This window comes from Cervus elaphus, chromosome 14, assembly GCF_910594005.1.
Source record: "Cervus elaphus chromosome 14, mCerEla1.1, whole genome shotgun sequence".
Classification (NCBI taxonomy): domain Eukaryota; kingdom Metazoa; phylum Chordata; class Mammalia; order Artiodactyla; family Cervidae; genus Cervus; species Cervus elaphus.
This window is the reverse complement of record NC_057828.1, coordinates 80,545,187-80,561,856: the sequence shown is the minus strand read 5'-3', so window position 1 is coordinate 80,561,856 and position 16,670 is coordinate 80,545,187. Positions and strand designations below refer to the sequence as shown.

The 16,670-nt window shown below is 53.6% G+C and overlaps 1 protein-coding gene across 2 annotated transcripts; it reads right to left on the bottom strand.

The window, feature by feature from the left end:
- Positions 1-2,388: 2,388 nt before the first annotated feature.
- On the bottom strand, positions 2,389-15,300 carry ADIPOR1 (adiponectin receptor 1). 2 transcript variants are annotated; one of them, XM_043923427.1, is made up of 8 exons: positions 15,283-15,300; positions 8,198-8,431; positions 7,077-7,193; positions 6,364-6,535; positions 5,793-5,979; positions 4,743-4,930; positions 3,542-3,735; positions 2,389-3,245 (listed from the first exon to the last, which is right to left on the bottom strand). In XM_043923427.1, the coding sequence occupies exons 2-8, from the start codon at positions 8,336-8,338 to the stop codon at positions 3,117-3,119; spliced, it is 1,128 nt and encodes a 375-aa protein (XP_043779362.1). In that variant the 5' UTR covers positions 8,339-8,431; positions 15,283-15,300; the 3' UTR covers positions 2,389-3,116. The 2 variants fall into 2 exon arrangements, with proteins under 2 accessions (XP_043779362.1, XP_043779361.1); XM_043923426.1 differs by lacking the exon at positions 15,283-15,300 and adding an exon at positions 14,974-15,128.
- Positions 15,301-16,670: the final 1,370 nt, after the last annotated feature.

Sequence of the window (16,670 nt, the reverse complement as noted above, 5' to 3'; positions counted from 1 at the left end):
AACTCATCACTGTTTCTCTCGTCACTTTTCTCCTATAGTGCCCTCAACAAATATTTAGGAAATGAATGAACCATAGCATGCAGTTAGAGAAAGAAGGTAATCCCTGCTGCTACTTAGCAGAGTTGGTGAAAGCAAGGCTGGATAGTCAAATCAGGATTTTTAAATGATCTGAGGCTTTGGAACCTAGGGTTTAAGTCAGAATGATCTGGATTCAGATACTCTGATCCTGCCATCTTGTGGAAAAGTCTTGGTCATTTAGGGCCTTAACTTTTTCATCTGTGGAATGGGATACTACTACCTACTTAATAGGGTTAAAAGTAGAAACAACATGACATATGGAAAGTACAAAGGATTTCCTTGGTGACCCAGTGGAGAGGAATCCACTTGTCAAAGCAGAAGACATGGGTTCCATGCCTGGTCCAGGAAGACCCCACACGCCACAGAGCAGCTCAGCCCCTGCACCACCCCCACTAAGCCTGTGCTCTAGGGCCCGGGAGTTGCAGCTGCTGAAGCCCGAATGCCCAGAGCTTGTACTCTGCAACAGAAGCCCCCCAAACCAGAAGCCCATGCAATGAGTAGCCCCCGCTTGCTGCGTCAAGAGAAAGCCTGCACATGGCAACGAAGACCCAGCACAGCCAAAAATAAAGTACGAAGAAGATGCTCAGTAGACGTCCTCGATTAGACCCTTTCCCTGGTCCTGTCTGTCAGCAATGAGGACACACACTCGGGGCCTCACCAATAGCTGCGGGTCTCTGTCTCCTCAAGCAGAACACGGATGGAGCTGGACCAGGTGTGGTCCTTTCTGTACCAGTGGATGCCTCCGGGGGCCAGACAGGCGGCTGCACTGCTGGGAGGGCTGAGGTGGGCTGCTTCCACTGTGCAGCCCAGGCGGAGCACAGCCGTGAATGTTTGCAGCCCGCAGGTCAGCAGTTTGAGACTTCTGTGCTCAGTTGATTCTGTGCATTTTTGAACAGCACATCAGTGCAATCACACCAGATGTAGTATCTCTAAGTAGCCCCACTCCCTTCTCCTAATCTTGAGATTTCAGCCACGTTGTCCTTACGGTAACTAGCTCTCATTGCTGAACTGTTTCATAAGAATGAACCAAGCTTTATTTTTCCACTCAGCAGTTCTGGACATTGGCTTGTCTGCAGTATGTTGCTACTACGTACAGCTACAGTGAAACTTTTTAGTACAAGCTAAGTTTCTCAAGGGTAGTGTTTTTTAAAATGTGAGTTGTGACCCACTGATGAGTTATGAAACAACTTAGAACCAGCATTTAAAAAAAAAAAAACATTTTAAGTATCCTGTACTGGAAGCACTGGAGTTGCTTAACCGGTTGCCAGAGAAGTCTCCCAGCATTTTTTAAACGAAGTAACTTAGGGCAGATATCAGATGCAGCTCACATTGTAGTGTTGTTTCATGTAATGTTTGAATGTTGTAACCTGTGTATACTCCGCACATCCAAAGTGGTCCTGTGGCTGATTCCCCAGCAGCATCTGGTCAGATCCACATCTGTACCAACATGCAATCTTAGAATTTTTGGCTGCTCTGCGTCTTCATTGATCGGTAGGGGTTTTCTCTAGTTGTGGCGCACAGGTCTCTCATTGCAGTGGTTTCTCTTGTTGCAGAGCACAGGCTCTAGGGCACACAGGCTTAGTTGCCCAAAGGGATATGGGATCTTCCCAGACCAGGGATTGAACCTATGTCCGCTGCATTGGCAGGTGAACTCTTAACCACTGGACCACCAGGAAAGCCTACCATCTTAAGATTTTTAATTTGTACCAATCTGATAGGAGCCAGTTTGGTTTTATGTTTCCCTGATTAGCACTGGAGGCAGAGATCTGTTGGCCTCGTTCAAATTTCTTAAAAGGATCATTTATTCACCTGGTTGTTCAAACTTGACTGCTGAAGTGAATCCAACTCTGTAATTTGCGGACTCCCTTGCGACACCTATACTAGCTCACGAGTGACCACTGCAGGCCTTTTGTGTCCAGTGGACAGAACTCGTGTCAGGCTGAAGACAGTACACAAAGGCACACAAAGTGTGGAGTGACCTCTTGATGAGACAGCCTTAATCACGGCAGTTTTAAAGGACCTGAAGTCTGCAGTATCTTGGGGCAGACCGCTTATGTTCATGGCAGGCATCTTCTAGTTACGGAAGGCTGCCACAGCACACTGACTCCTCCAGGGCGCGTCTACGTCCCGAGTAGAGACGGGTAGAGCGGCCTGGAGGAGCAGACCCTGGGGTCAGTTGGGCTCACTCACTGGCCCGCCCCCGCCAGCTGGCAGCACCTGGGATTCAGGCTTCTGCCTCAGCAGAGTCTGGAGCGGCGTTGCTGGCTTCAGCCCTCTGGGGTTAGAGGTGAAGAGCGGAGACCACACTGGTTACAGAGTGCCAAGTGTCTTCTGCACTTTTATTATCATCACAGTCTTTGCATCAAGATACATAGCAATGAGAGCAGGTTTCTTTTTAAAGCTTAGTATTAAATATTAAATATCTTTCCCCACTTTTAATTTTACATTGCTCTGCCAAGAAAAAAATTAAAACTCAAGTTATCTGGAGCCTGGACACACTTCCATGATTAGCCGGGCTGTGTAAAAGTTGGTGGCTTTGTTCTTCCTGCCGTGTGAGCAGGCCCAGGCCCTAGAAAGATGGGACCAGGTTATAATTGTTTTTGAAAAGTGTGCTACAAAAACGGATGGCCTGGTATAAGCCAGGTCACATGTCAGGACGGGGGTGAGGGAGGGGCAGTTTCTTCCAGAAACGGAATTTCTGAAGAGTCCCAGTCCATCGCTTTTCCCCAGAATGGAGCGAGGAGGGATCAGAGCTCACCGTTGAGCTTCCCAGCCCCATCACTGGGAGGGGACAGCAGGTACCAGGCCGAGGGGGCGGCCGGGGGCAGGGTGGCCGCGCCTGCCCTCCCCCACCTTCCTCAGTGAGGGAATGGAGAGTTTATTGCCCAGTGAGTGTGAAGTGGGCTGAAGCTTGGTTGGTACTGAATTCTCTAAGAGGTTTCTTCTAGAAACAGACAACTCAGACTCTTCCTCTCACTTCAGCAACGAAGTTATTTTAAAAGCACTTGGGAAGTTCCTCCTGCGCCCTTGGGGGCGGGTCAGAGGAGGGAGTCGTCAGTACAGCCCCCTTCCAGGCCGTATCGGAACTCCTGAAGGTTGGAGACCCCATAGAAGTGGACGAAGGCGGCCGCCACCACCAGGACATGGAAGATCTGATGAGACTGGAACTGTGGGGACAAAAGAGGAGCTTCAGGGCGATGGCAAGGAGCTGAGGAGCCGAGAGGAGGCACTCGCCTCTTCTAGTTCCTCCGCAAAATTTTCTGCACCATAAACTGATAAATTTGTTGTAGGAAAAAAAAAGTGTAACTCCTGTCAGGGATTCGCCTGCCCACACACACCGGTGTGAGCAGGGACACGCGTCACCCCAGACTCCACCTGCCCCGGGCCTCTCTCTGCCTGTGACTCCGACCTCCACCTCCGGGCACTCTCACCACCACAGCCCTGTGGAAGAGTTGTTTCTTACCCATATGTCAAACTTTCCAGGGAAGAAGCGCTCAGGAATGCGTGCGGCATAGAGGCCGGCTCCGGTGATGTACATCACAGCCATGAGGAAGAACCAGCCCATCTGGCCCACTGTGGTGGCCTTGACGAAGCCCTCCGCGATTGTGAAGTGCATGGTAGGCACGACGCCGCTCAGGCCAAGCCCCAGAAACACCCCTGAGCAGACAGATGGAGCGTGTCAGACACGGGATGGCCCTGCTGCCCTGCTCTGACACAGGTTACTTTCTGGTGAGCAGTTCAGGAAATTTTGCACAACATGGAGAGCCATCATCAGACGCTGCTTCAACGTCCAGAGTGGGAAGGAGGCTGGGTAAATGCTGACACAGCCATTCCCTCCTATGGAGCGCCAAGAACAAACATCTCGTGTTCTTTATTACCTGTTAAGCAGCCTAGGCGATCATGTACATCAAAACTCTGCTGGCTGCCTTGGCTACAAAACCGAGATGGTGAGCCCTCGGGTGGTTTGCCAGCCAGAAATGAGCAGGACGGGCTTCCCATTAAGAGCACAGAAGACTTAAGGAATAGGACTCTGACCTCCAGAGGAGACGGACTCAGGTGAGAAGTCATAAAAGAAAGGGCAGATGGCACCCGCTGCACACCAGGACCCTACCCGTGGCTGCAGGGCAGGGCCCCGCTGCAGACACCCCGGGTGAGGCACCAGCCTGCACTTGGCTGGTGCTCGATGAATAGTTAGCTCTCTTAAATGAGGGTTAAACCACAGCGATGTTAAGTCTCAAGGACTGGAGACAGTGGTGATTGGCGTGTGGCTGCAGTAAAGCTGGAGTCTGGACAAGACACCAGGAAGGGCTCCTGCTCACAGCGACCGCGTTCCTCAACACGGCTCGGGCTCAAGGTGCTTTCTCTACCGAGCCACGCCTTTCATTCCTTTAGGAAAAGAACTCCAGGTGAGCTAGACTGTGCTTTGTATGTTTCTTAACTTCCTCAAACCAGGTATCAGAGTAGTTTTTTCTGCACTTTTAATTACTGTCCTATTAACATTTCACTGAGATAGTATGAAACTTGCGGGGGAATTGAGCTTTGAAAATTCATGCTGTTTTTAAAGTTCTAAACACAGATCAGGGTCTAGGTGGGGGCCCAGGGCTGACCCCCTTAGGCTCAAGGCCCAGACACCTACAAGGGGCACGCCCTGTCTTGCGACCCACCTGCTCGTGTCTGCCGGTGCTTAGGCGTGGCAAACCGGTCCCACTGCGCCACGATGATGGCGGAGATGCCCAGGACGCAGACAATGGAGAGGTAGATGAGCCGCGGCTGTGGGGAGCAGTAGAAGGAGTAGTAGAGCCAGGGCACGAAGCTCCCCATGATCAGGAGGGCGATCCCTGAATAGTCCAGCCTGAAAGAGCCACAGAACGGAAGGGCTAGTGGGAGGGCGGGCTGCACTGCTCTCAGGCTCCACACCGAGCCCCTCACTCCCCCACGGTCCCGCCTGTGTCGACTCAGACCCCCACACACTCAGGAACTCCTGTTGCCCGAATGTTTGAAGGGCATCCCTTTCCCCTGGCTTGTCAACAGCCACACCCCCTCACAGGCACTCAAAGTCAGGAGCTCCATCCATCATGATCCAGCCAGGCCCCAACTTCCATGCAGGAAGGACTCAGTATTCCCCGTTCTGCCAGTTTTAAAGCCAAAACCCTTATAGTGGGAGTATAACTAAGGGAGTAGTGTTCTCTTTTAGTTGACTTTTTTTTTTTAGTTGACTTTTTAATGATAAAAACGTATTACTTGTTACTGGTGTTATTGAGAAAAACAAAATAACTCAGCATCACTTCCAAAACCAAAAATACCACCACCAGAAACAAGCAAACAGAAGCCCAGGCTCAGCGCTGGGGAGGATGGGCGTCTGGGGCTTCTGATAAGCTTTCCTGGCTGGTGGGTGGGTGTGCCCTCGGGGGCGACGCCCTGATGGGAAGGGGGCGCCTCCGGCTGCTCGGCGCCGAGAGCAGCCTGTGGCACCACTGTGCGGGGACAGCGCTGCGCAGGGCGACGTCTACCCCCAGCGGGCTTTGTCTGTGGAGGAGGCTGCAGTGAGAATTTTCAGGAGGGACTTCAGAGAAAAGTTTCCTGACCCTCTTACACCCACGAAATATCAGGGAATCTTGAGGAGTCACTGCAGTCGCCAGGACCCCGCCAGCACCCAGATCACAGGGCAAGGCAACAGTGCGTGGTTCTTGCCCACCGCCATCCTTGTGACTCACTTGGAGAAAGTCCGGGAGACTTTCTCTGAATGACAATAGACGGTGTGAAAGAGCCAGGAGAAGCTGAGGCAGAGCACTGCTCCCAGGAAGAACATCCCGAACACCACCTTCTCCTGAAGGGGGGCCATGAAGTACATGTTCGGTCTCAGCATGGTCAGGATTCCCAGAAAGAGAAACAGCACAAAACCTACAGGAGGGAGAGAAGGTCAGTCCAAGGAAGAAGGGGACGTGTGACGGTTTAAACCAGCCCTGAAGCCACAGGCTGAGCTGCGGGCACCCGCAGACCCAAACAAAAAGAGCGTCTGCTGAAATGCGGATGTTTCGTTTGGACCATGGCTCTCTGACGTGGGCGGGCTTGCCAGCCCGGGATGGCTCTGACCACAGAGGACATCCATTCTGACGTCTCCCTTGGCTTGCACACCCATGATGAAGGGCCCTGCGAGCTCCCCGGCAGTTTAAAGACACCGCCAGCTCCCTCATAATTGCGACAGTGTTTCTCCTTCCCGTGGACAAAGGCCACACAACTCCTGGGCAAGCAGCAGACGAGCCCGCTGTCCCCCAGAGCCCTCACCGAGCAGGTGGGTCCAGATGTTGCCCGTCTCCGTGTGGATGCGGAAGATGCTCCTGAAGCAGGCGCGGAAGGAGGGCATGGGCGGCCGGTGGCCATGCAGCAGGTAGTCGTTATCCTTCAGCCAGTCCGGGAGCACGTCGTACGGGATGACCCTCCAGCGGCCCTCCCAGACCTGCAACCACACATGCTCTAAGCGGGGCTGGAGACGCCAAGACAGCGGAAGCAAGGCTGCCCCCGGACCCGCGCTTAGTAGTGTCTTTGTTCTTGTGTCAGGAAGCTTATCTGGATGTGCTTAGCTAAGCAGGTCAGAACATGGCAGGACCTCCTCTCAGCTACCCGAGTAGTACAGATTTACCGCTCCGCCCACACTCTGGGGGCTGTCTGTCATCGTGCCCCCTTTAGCGGCTAAGTTCTCACTGTGCTGAGACTGTGACTTTTCAGAGCAGGAGTTCTTAACCTAGGATGTAAAGACAACGGACAGTGTCCAGACAGCGGGTGTGCAACTTTAGTGTTAGAGCTTGTGACCCTGTCACCCGTGGAAATCATAGATACTTTCATCTTAGTTTTGCAGATGTCAGTTTCTGCTCGTCAGAAATGACAAGCTCTAATAACACAGCTCGTCGTGAATGCTTGTTCAGTGTGTTGATAAAGGTGCGGTGCTCCCGTCTCAGCCCCAGGCGGGTGAGCCCGCTCCCTCCCTGCCGGGACAGGACCTTGTACACGAACTCCTCCATCTTCTCCATGGCGTGGTGAGCCTGCAGGGGCAGCGTGAGCACTCGCACCTCCTCCTCCTCCTCCTGCGGCCCCGGGCAGGCCTGTTCCTCCTCGGCCTGCGGGGAAGGGGAGAGCGGCTCCAGCCCTCGAGGGCCCTGGGGACGCACGTGTCCGGCACCCACGAGCCAGACCACGCCGCCCACTGCCCGGCCTCTTCACACAGGCCTCGGGTCTGCTCTCCGGAAGCAGGACGGTGCCCAAGTTTACGATGTCACAAGTGCTGGGGGAGAGTGCGCTGCAGCGCCCGGGGGAGAGGCCGAGGGAGCCGGTGCCCAAGGTGCAGGATCAGCAGCCCAGGCCTGCACTCAGATCCCAGCAGCCCACCTCTGTCTCCAAGACAGTGGCCCTCAGCTTCCCCCAATTTCCCAAACACTTCTCATTCAGACAACTGAACGAGGAAGAATAAGACAGAGGCTCAGAGATCTGCTAAGAGTCTCAATCTGATCGGTGCGCCGTGCACCAGCCCTGGGACCCAGACAGTGTCCAATGGCTGCGGGGAAAGCCGGGCCTCAGAGCCGGCTCCACAGAAGCAGCAGCAGGAGGGCCTGACAGGGCCCACCTCTGGGGAGACCTCCAGAGCGGAGGCGGGGAGGACAGTTCCTCCTGCGAGGCTTCCTCTTAGATCTCGTGATAGAGGAACCCTCCCCCCCCCCCGCCCCAAATCCATCCTCTGTTCATCTGGGCACAGAGTCCCCGGTCTCCCTGAGTGGGGATGCTGCTGGGGTTTCACTCGGTCAAAGTGCAAAGCCCACTTGGCTGTACAGGAGGCCCTGCCAGGCGCCTCCAGGAAGGGGGCCTTCTGTCCCCGCTCCGCCCCTTGGGGACTCTGAAGGAGATAAAGCGGCCAGGTGTAGCCTCCACAGCAGCTTGGGGCGGCACCTGCTCCTCCCACGAGCCTCCCAGCTGGCCAAAGCGGCAGGGATTTTCGATGGCTCTATGGAGCCTGGCCTGATCCGGGCTGACTGCTTCCTGCCTTCCATCGGGTCAGACAGTCCCAGGGCGCTGTGGCTCCAGGGAGACCGACAGGTCTCAGGAGAGGCTGACTGGGGAGAAGACTTACTTTGGTTGGGCTGGTGACCGCCCGCTTGCCCTTCTCCTCGAGCAGGGGTCCCAGCTCAGCCAGCTCCACTGTGTCAGCCGCCCTGTTGCTGGCGGGAGCCCCGTTGCCCTGGGCCACCGCGGGTCCCTTGTGAGACGACATCAGGATGGTACCTCGGGGCCCTCCGGCTTCAGCCTGGGGAGAGGGTGGGGTCTCTCGGCCCCAGGGGCCAGAGAGCTCCCTGTGATGGGGACACTGGAAGCAAACACAGACACAGGGTGTTGACAGTTTATCCTTCTGACGTCTCATTTCTGAAGTCAATACTGAGAAAGAGACAGCCCCCCACTCACACCCTCTCCAGTCCCAGAGGCCAGTTAACTGCATCTCTCCTCCTCTGTACCATCAGCCTTTACTGAGAACCTCACTAACCTTAAAGGCTGAAAACCTAGTTGCTTCAAAAGATTTGTGTGTTTTGCACCAAACTGTCAACCCAGAAAAACAGCTCCCCACACCCACACCCCTCCCACAGACACGGAGCCCATTCAGTGAGCCAGGTTTATCCCGGTTCCCAGAGCTGGCCCTGGAAAAGCCTGGCTCTGAGACTGAGCAGCAAAAAGAGGAAGCCGAGACCTGCCTGTAATCACCGCAAGGCCACCCAGGCTTAGAAATGAACTAACTGCCAACTGAAAGTGGGCTTTACCTACAAATGCCCTGAAACATGCGCTCCGCCTACAAAAGTGGGCTGAGAGTGGGCTAACTGTCCGGGGGTTAACTTCTCTGCAAGGTCTACTGTTTCTGTTAGAGGATCACCGCCTGGGTCTGTGAGGAGAGCACACTTTGCTCACAGCGGTGTCTTGCAGCAGCAATAACTCACCTGGCCGTGGGAGGCTGAGGACACGAGGCAGCCCACCCTTGCCCTGCCACCAAACTGGCTCAGCACGAGCCTGTCCCAGCGACCACAGATCGTAACCTAGGCCCCACTCCAAAGAGCTTTGGAGCTGAGATGGCACACAGAGCCTGTAGGAGGCAGTCTTTAATCAGGCCTCAGGAAGATAAGATGAACATTGAGAGGGGGAAAGTGCCCCAAGACTTCCGACTCCCCACTCCCAGCAAAGGAATTTACTGCTCACAGCGACAGCAGCCAGAATGGTAACATTTTCCTGCACTGGTCACCTGAGCCCTGGGGCCAGCAGGCAATGCAGAGACGGCCACGTAACACCTGCACAGAGCAAGGTGCCCTCCAGGGGGGAAGCAGGGCTCGGGGCCGCCTCTTTCATCAGGGCGGTCAGCGCAGCCTCGCTTCCGAGGGCAGTGTCTGTCTCCATGGTGTTCACTGCACATCCATCTTTGACATGTGTACCTGCTCTTTTACCCAAGAGTTATCTCGATTTCTTCTCAGAGATTATGACTGGATCTATGCAGTCAGGTGAGGGCAGCCCGCAAGTTTCAAAACAGTCATGCCAGACTCAGCGTGTCAGCACTGCTGAAAGCTGCAGGCAGCAGAGAGCCAGCTCAGGAGAGCAAGCGGCCGTGACTCCGTCCACAGACCTCGCTGTGGTGTCAACACACAGGCGGCGCCTCCTCCTCCACACATGCAGGACTCTGATAAGAAAGATGCCAGCCCGCAGCTACAGCCAACAACTGAGCCCACAGCCACAGCCAACGACTGAGCCCAAGAGAACAGGAAACCGGAGGCCCACGAAAACCTCAGGAGATAGGCGACCCACGTGAGCAGAAACACTGGGCAATCTTTTTCAATAGGCTGACCACAAAACACATTTCCTCAAACTGAAGTACTACTGAATGAACAGCTTTAGTAAGAAATAATTTACACTGCAGTGAAAAATATGGATAGATTTGGGCATCCCAGAAAAGTATGAAAAGGGGAATATACTTAGCTAGAATACAGTACTTGAGAGGTGGCCACTAGGGTTAAAAAATAGATATTTTCTCAGGTTCTGGGATGCAGTACTACACAGATCACTAATTTATACATACCCCTGATTGTGGTCAGAACCTGTATTTCAGAATAGGTGGAAGAATGCAGGAGGCAGCATTCCCGCCAGCAAGCATGTGACCCGCTAGCTAAGGCGTTCCGCTCTCTGTCCTCTCCCCAGAGTAGCCAACACACCGCTGGAATACTGAACAAACGCTCTCAGTGCCAGCACTCTAAGGTACTGTGCAAAACACCAAGTCGCACAAGTCACTGTCTTGAAAGAGCCTGTAATCCGGTGGCTGAGGTCACCTGTGGCATGTACAGAACCAGTGACAGCGTCACTGCTCCAGCAGGACAGCGCAGGGAGAGCCCGGACCAGGATGGCACCCGGCGCGCTCAGGTGAGTGCTGTGGACCCATCTCACCAGCGGGGATGAGGACGACACACACTTTACGTTGGGCAGTTAGCGTCAGAGAGCAGGTACAGACTCCAGCCTGGTGCGCTTCCTAACTTCCTCACTGGGTCTGAAGTTTTCATGCCCTCAAGTCTAGCGTCCTCTTAGGAGGACCTTCGTCTCGTGGCAATCTTCAAAGGCTTTCCTCATTCAGTCGAAACCACCTTCTGTCACTTCTGAGCCCCTCTGGCTCCCACGCCCCACCCCCAGCATTATCTCTAGACCCAGAGTCACTAACTCTGACAGGCACCCATTAACTCACAAGCCAGGCACCAGTTACAACTCATCACACAAGACATATCGTCACGCAACAAAGAACAGACAATGATGCTCAGCGGAGGTCATGTCACCATAGTGAGCAAAGTCCACTGTCCAGCAAGGTCTTCTAAACTAGCAACACAGGGACAGGAAGGGAGAGAAAGGGGGCGGAGGTCTGGTAAGAAAGAAAAGCAAGCAATGCTAGAACTTGAAAGTATACTTGGCAGGGTAGACCTCTCACAGACGGCTGGCAATCGGGACAAGCAAGCCTTTCAGTGTCCTCTGTTTAAGGTCAGCACCAGACCCTGGAGTGTGAGGACGGACTCCGTGAGCACTCAGAGCCAGATGGGCTTCACTTTCCCACGAGCTTTGCTTCTGATTTTTTAATATTTCAAGTGTTTCTTCTTAAAATTTTTTAAAAATTAATTTTTTAAAATTTATTTATGACTGTGCTGGGTCTCTGTTGCTGTGCGGGCTTTCTCCAGTTGCGTGAGCAGGGGCTCCCTCTGGTTGCGGGGCACAGGTCTAGGGCGTGTGGGTTCAGCAGCGCAGGCTCAGTAGTTGTGGGGCATGGGCTTAGCTGCTCCTTGGCGTGAGGGATCTTCTTGAATCCGTGTCTCCTGTGTTGGCAGGTGGATTCTTTACCACTGAGTCACCAGGGAAGCCCTCATAAACTTTCCTATCCTTATATATTTTAGAGGAAACACATTTCTCCTCAAAATCGCCACACCCACCCAATAAAGCAATTATAACTGGGCCAAACTCCTGAGTGCATTTTTGATGGGATTTCTTTAATTCAAGCTAATAAATCTTTACCACTAAGCTCTCCAGCTGGATAACCTATGACATTAGAGGGTAAGGCTGTGGAGGCAGGGCTGCCTGTGCTCCTATAAATAAGATTATTTGGTGCCAAACTTGGGAAAGGACTGATTCTTAGTTGCCAGCCTTTGTTGGTGAGTTTATTTCCCTCACACTTTTGGAGACATTTATTTTGTGAACCGGTTCCCAAGTTATTCACATTAGAGTACACTCCTCAGGAGTCAAAGGTACAGAACTTCTAGAAATTTTTAATCTAGGGTCCCTGGGCCCTTGGAGGTTCCACAAGTTAAGCTCCTTCTTACGCCAACCTGACTCTCACAGTAAAGCAAGACTTGTTCAGTCGCATCTGACTCTTCGCAACCTCATGGACTGTAGCCCTCCAGGCTCCTCTGTCCATGGAATTCTCCAGGCAAGAATACTGGAGTGGGTGGCCATTCCCTTCTCCAGGGGATCTTCCTGATCCAGGGATCAAATCCACATCTCCTGCACTGCAGGAGGATTCTTTACCACTGAGCCACCAGGGAAGCCCAAAGCAAGACTAGTCAAAGCACTAAGGACCAAGAACACAGTCATCTCCTCTACTACTCCGTCAGGGAAGGTGGTTTCATAGCACTGCTGGGGGCAAATGAGTCAAAGCAAAGGCTTATGTTTGAATACTACTGAATTGCAATAATGGAGCCTCAGCTTTCCTATTTAAGTACAAGTGTCACCGACTTGAGTCTGCAGTGAAAAACCAGAATCTAACTTGCTTTGTAGCTCTTCTCCAGGTAAAGCTATCTCAACAGCAATAGGTCTTTTTTGAATCCCAAACAGACAGGTAAGCTTTCCAAATGCCGTAAAACAAGGTAAAGTAAACAGGAATGTGAAGGTGTTTCATACCAGCCCTTGATTTTAACACCTGGCTTTTAAGTACATTACAGATATGTGGCCACTAGAGTCAACACATTATATGGTAACTGTATACTGTGAGAGCCCCGATGAAACAGAAGTAAAAGAGGTACATGTCTAAAAGCGAATCACTTGGAACCAGTTTGCTTCGAGGGCACTTTCAAGGATCTTTTCAATCTAAGACAGCTGAAACTTTATATGCAGTAATCATGCCCCCAAATTTCTGAGCAGGAAAAGGCAATTAACCTTGAAAATAGTGAAAGGAACAAAGTCCAGTGGGCGACATGAGGGACAAATGGGCATTAAGGACAAAATCTAACAACTCTGATGGATACCAGCACCAGAAAACACCCCACCAGTACTGATGAAGCTTATGCATGTAAAGATGACTTTGGTTTTCCCTGGTGGCTCAGGCGGTAAAGAATCTGCCTGCAATGTGGGAGACCTGGGCTCAATCCCTGGGTTGGGAAGATCTCCTAGAGAAGGGAAAGGCTGCCCACTCCAGTGTTCTGGCCTGGAGAACTCCATGGACTGTATGGTCCACGGGGTCACAAAGAGTCACGACTGAGCGACTATCACTAACTTCACTTAGTTCACCAGTATGATCACCAGTAGGTGGGGTAGTGTTGCAGGTGTGTCAAGCAGTTCCTTTTTGCTTTTTATTAAAGAAGTCAAGGAAATTTCTTAGGGAAATAAAGAACAGACTTATTGGCCTAGAAAGAAGTGCAAATTTCTTTACCCATCCACAAATAAGCATGGCATTGTGGCTACAGGGACAAGGCAAAGAGAGGAGTCTGGCTTTGCATGGTGGCTGGCCTCGATTTTAAGAGGAGGCAATAACTTCTCTGTTCTGCTTGGCACCACTACAAGGCTAAACGCCATAAAGTGCTGGAGGAATTCAGAAGAAATGCTCAGTTTGAGTTGGAATATCGGGAAAGGTTTTGTGGAAGATTTTAAGAAAGGATCTTGATAGGTAAGATAGGATCAAAGCATTCCTGAGGGTAGTGCTCTGAACCTGGGCAGGCTCGAAAGAACACAGCCCCCCAGGACAGTTAATAATCCACTTTCCACAAGGAAATCTTGGAAAGGCAACGTGAGGCCAGACTTAAGAAAGTGAAGACGGTCTAAAAGCTAAAATCCGCAGTGCACTTAATCCATTAGCAACTGGGAGCCCACTGGGAAGGGTGTGCCCTTGTCTGAGCTTTCAACCTGCAGGCAAAGTAGTTGCTTAAAATTTCTGTTTATCCCCTGGGCATCAGATAGTTTCTTGGCCCCTGAGAGCAGAATGTTTTCAGATTCTACTCAGCAATTAGGTACGGTTTTGGGGAGACCTGCCCTAAAATGGCTGCTTACAGGCAACACACCAGTCCTTAAGACTGATGCCCCAAGTACACGGAAGTTACTCCTGGGGTGAAGAAATTCCAGGGCTGCAATCCGTGTGTCAGCACCCCGCCTGAATCCCAGCACTGCGTGGACACTACCAAACAGCAGCAGCAGCTGTGCCACAAGAGGTGATGCAAGCCCACCTCTTAGTAAACAGTCGTAAACAGACCCCACAGCCCCTTCACTTCAGGGAGAACCGGTCAGTCCAGTGCTCGCTTGATTCAAGCGGGGAGCCTATACATCCTTCCTCTAAGGTGTCTCCTCCCTCCGTGGGGGGAAACACCAGGTTAAGCTAGCAAAGCACTCTGCAGGCCTCCTGTTGCTCCTCCGACACCTGAAGCTCCCTAAATGAAATTCGCCTTGTCCGTTTCCTAATCGCCTGCGTAGCGGCGCCGGAAACTGAGGGGAAACGTATCTATTCCATTAAAAACTGAAGGCTTGACCAAAAACCTCAAACATAGAATGGCACCAATGAGAGATTTCTGAGGGAATGAAATTTCCTTTTTCCCCGAAGTACTTTAGATTTCGCTCACACTGCAGCATTTAGGGCCACCTTAAACACAGGCCAACCGTCCACCAGCCTCCCCTTCCCCGCCGCCAAGGTGGGGGCACTGTCACGGTCTAGTAACCGCGGGTCTCCTCGGGCTATCGAAGGCAGGGGCTCCCCGCCGGACGCCGGCTCCGAGCCTCAGGCCCGCAGCCCCTCGGCGCTCGCCTCGCGCGGCCTTGGGGACCAGGCTCAGCTCCGGCCTGGCGGGCCCGAGCCGGAGCCTGAAGCCCGACGTCTCACCCTGGCGACTGGGGGGCACGGCCGCCACCGCGGCTGTTGACAGCTGGGGACGCGACTCGCACGGGAGGGGCCGGGAACGTGGACAGCCGACGCGCTGAGGCTGGAGGAGCGGCCGGCCCCGGTCGGGGGTCCGGGGACCCTGAGGACGCCTGGGCGGTCCAGCCCCACGGCAGCTGCCTCAGGCCCGCGCCGAGACTCCCGTGGGTAGCCCGCCCTCTGGCCGATCCCCGCCCTCCGGCCTGCTCGCCGCCGAGCCCAGGGGAACTTACGGCGGGCGGAGGGCTGTGCTGGGGACCGCGGCGCCGGCGCTACATCCCGCGTCGCTGGAGGCGGCCTGCGGCCGAGCGGCCCGGATCTTCTGCGCCCTCCCCGGGCCGGAAGGGGCGCGCAACCGCAGGGCGTCACCTACGCGAGAGCGTCACGTCCTCTCAGACGCGCGGTTCCCCGGCTCTCGCGAAGCCCAATCACAAGCCGGCCCCTTGGTCCCGCCCCGAGGACGGCCCCGCCCCTCCACCTGACCGCCCTCTCCAGCCCGGTGATCTTTTTGTTGTTGTTCAGCCGCTAAATCGTGTACTCACCCTGAGACCCCATGGACTGCAGCACCCCCAGACTCCACTGTCCGGCAGTCTTTCCGCAGTCTGGACCACAGGCCAGCCCCCTCGGCCCCGCCTCCCCCTCGTGGGCCCCGCCCCTCCCGGCAGCCCCGCCCCTCCGCCCAAGACGGCGCCTCAAGTCCCAATCGCAGGTCCGCTCCCCTCGGCCCCGCCTCCCGCGCGCGGGCCCCGCCCCCTCACTCTGCTCCAATCGTATACCTTCCCTCGCAAAGCCTCGCGGGAACCACACCCCCAAGTTGCTAACCTGTGCTCCTGTCGAGGAAGGAATTTCTGGGAATTAGACTGAAACTTGGGAAGGAATGCTGAATTTCCTACCCCGCACCTGTACTCTAGGCTGGGCACTTCTTAATCCCTCTTCTTCAACCTCATGGCCCCTCCTTCCTTTCTGCAAATATTTACTGAGCACCCCACGCGTGTGAGGCAGGAGGCCAGCAGGTTCCTGGTCAGGAATAGCGGGGCGGCGTTGACTGGCCTTTCTCTCGGACTCCCTGCTCTGGCCCGGGCTCCGGCTGAGGCTGGATGGGGACCACAGGGTGCTGCAGCCACTGTCTGGGGGCGTGACACTTCATTTGTCACAAGGCTGGTAAGTGACCAGTCTATTCAAGATGCAGAGAGAGGGTGGTTTATTATAATCCCGATGCTTCAGGGTCTTTTCCAATGAGAAGAGCCGACTCAATGGACGTGAGTTTGAGCAAGCTGTGATGGACAGGGAAGCCTAGCGTGCTACAGTCCATGGGGTAGCAAAGAGTTGGACAAGACCGAGCGGCTGAACTGAATTGAACGGATGCTTCAGGGCAGTGGGAAGAATTCTACTGGTGCTGGTTAAAACTGTAGGCTCTGAAATCACATAGACCCAGGCTTCCATCGCTGGCTAGCCTCTGACCTTGAGCACGTTTTTGAACCCTCCATGGCAAGTACCTCGTCTGAAAAATAGGAATAAAACAATGCTCTTTCATGGGCTCTCTGTCAGGACTGAGATAATTTATGCAGGTTTTTGGTTTGATGCTTGGCAAATCATAAATGCTTCACAAATCTTAGCTATCATGTGCTGCCCACTGTATAAAACCCTCAGAAATGGGTGCTGTCCACAGGAGTTTGCTCTCAGCTCGGCATTAAAGGCTCTCACCTGCTCTCAGGCCTCATCTGCCTCCACTTGCCCTCTGGCATTTGGGCCTCAATGAAGTTGCCGAGTTCTCCAACATGAACTTCTCTTCCGTCCTTCAGGCTTTTGTACACGCCGATCCTTCTGTTAGATCACCCACCCCGTCATTCTCTGCCAAAAGATCCAAGCAACTTACAATGCCCAATTCTGGTTTTGGCTTTGAATCAAGACAATCCTAGGTTCATACTCA

Coding starts and splice junctions, on each gene's coding strand:
- ADIPOR1 (XM_043923427.1), bottom strand. CDS start 8,338: ATGTCGTCTCACAAGGGACCCGCGGTGGCCCAGGGCAACGGGGCTCCC. Junction 4,931..5,792: donor GTCTCCCGGACTTTCTCCAA/GTGAGTCACAAG, acceptor TGGCTCTTTCAG/GCTGGACTATTCAGGGATCG. Junction 3,246..3,541: donor CTGGAAAGTTTGACATATGG/GTAAGAAACAAC, acceptor TTGTCCCCACAG/TTCCAGTCTCATCAGATCTT.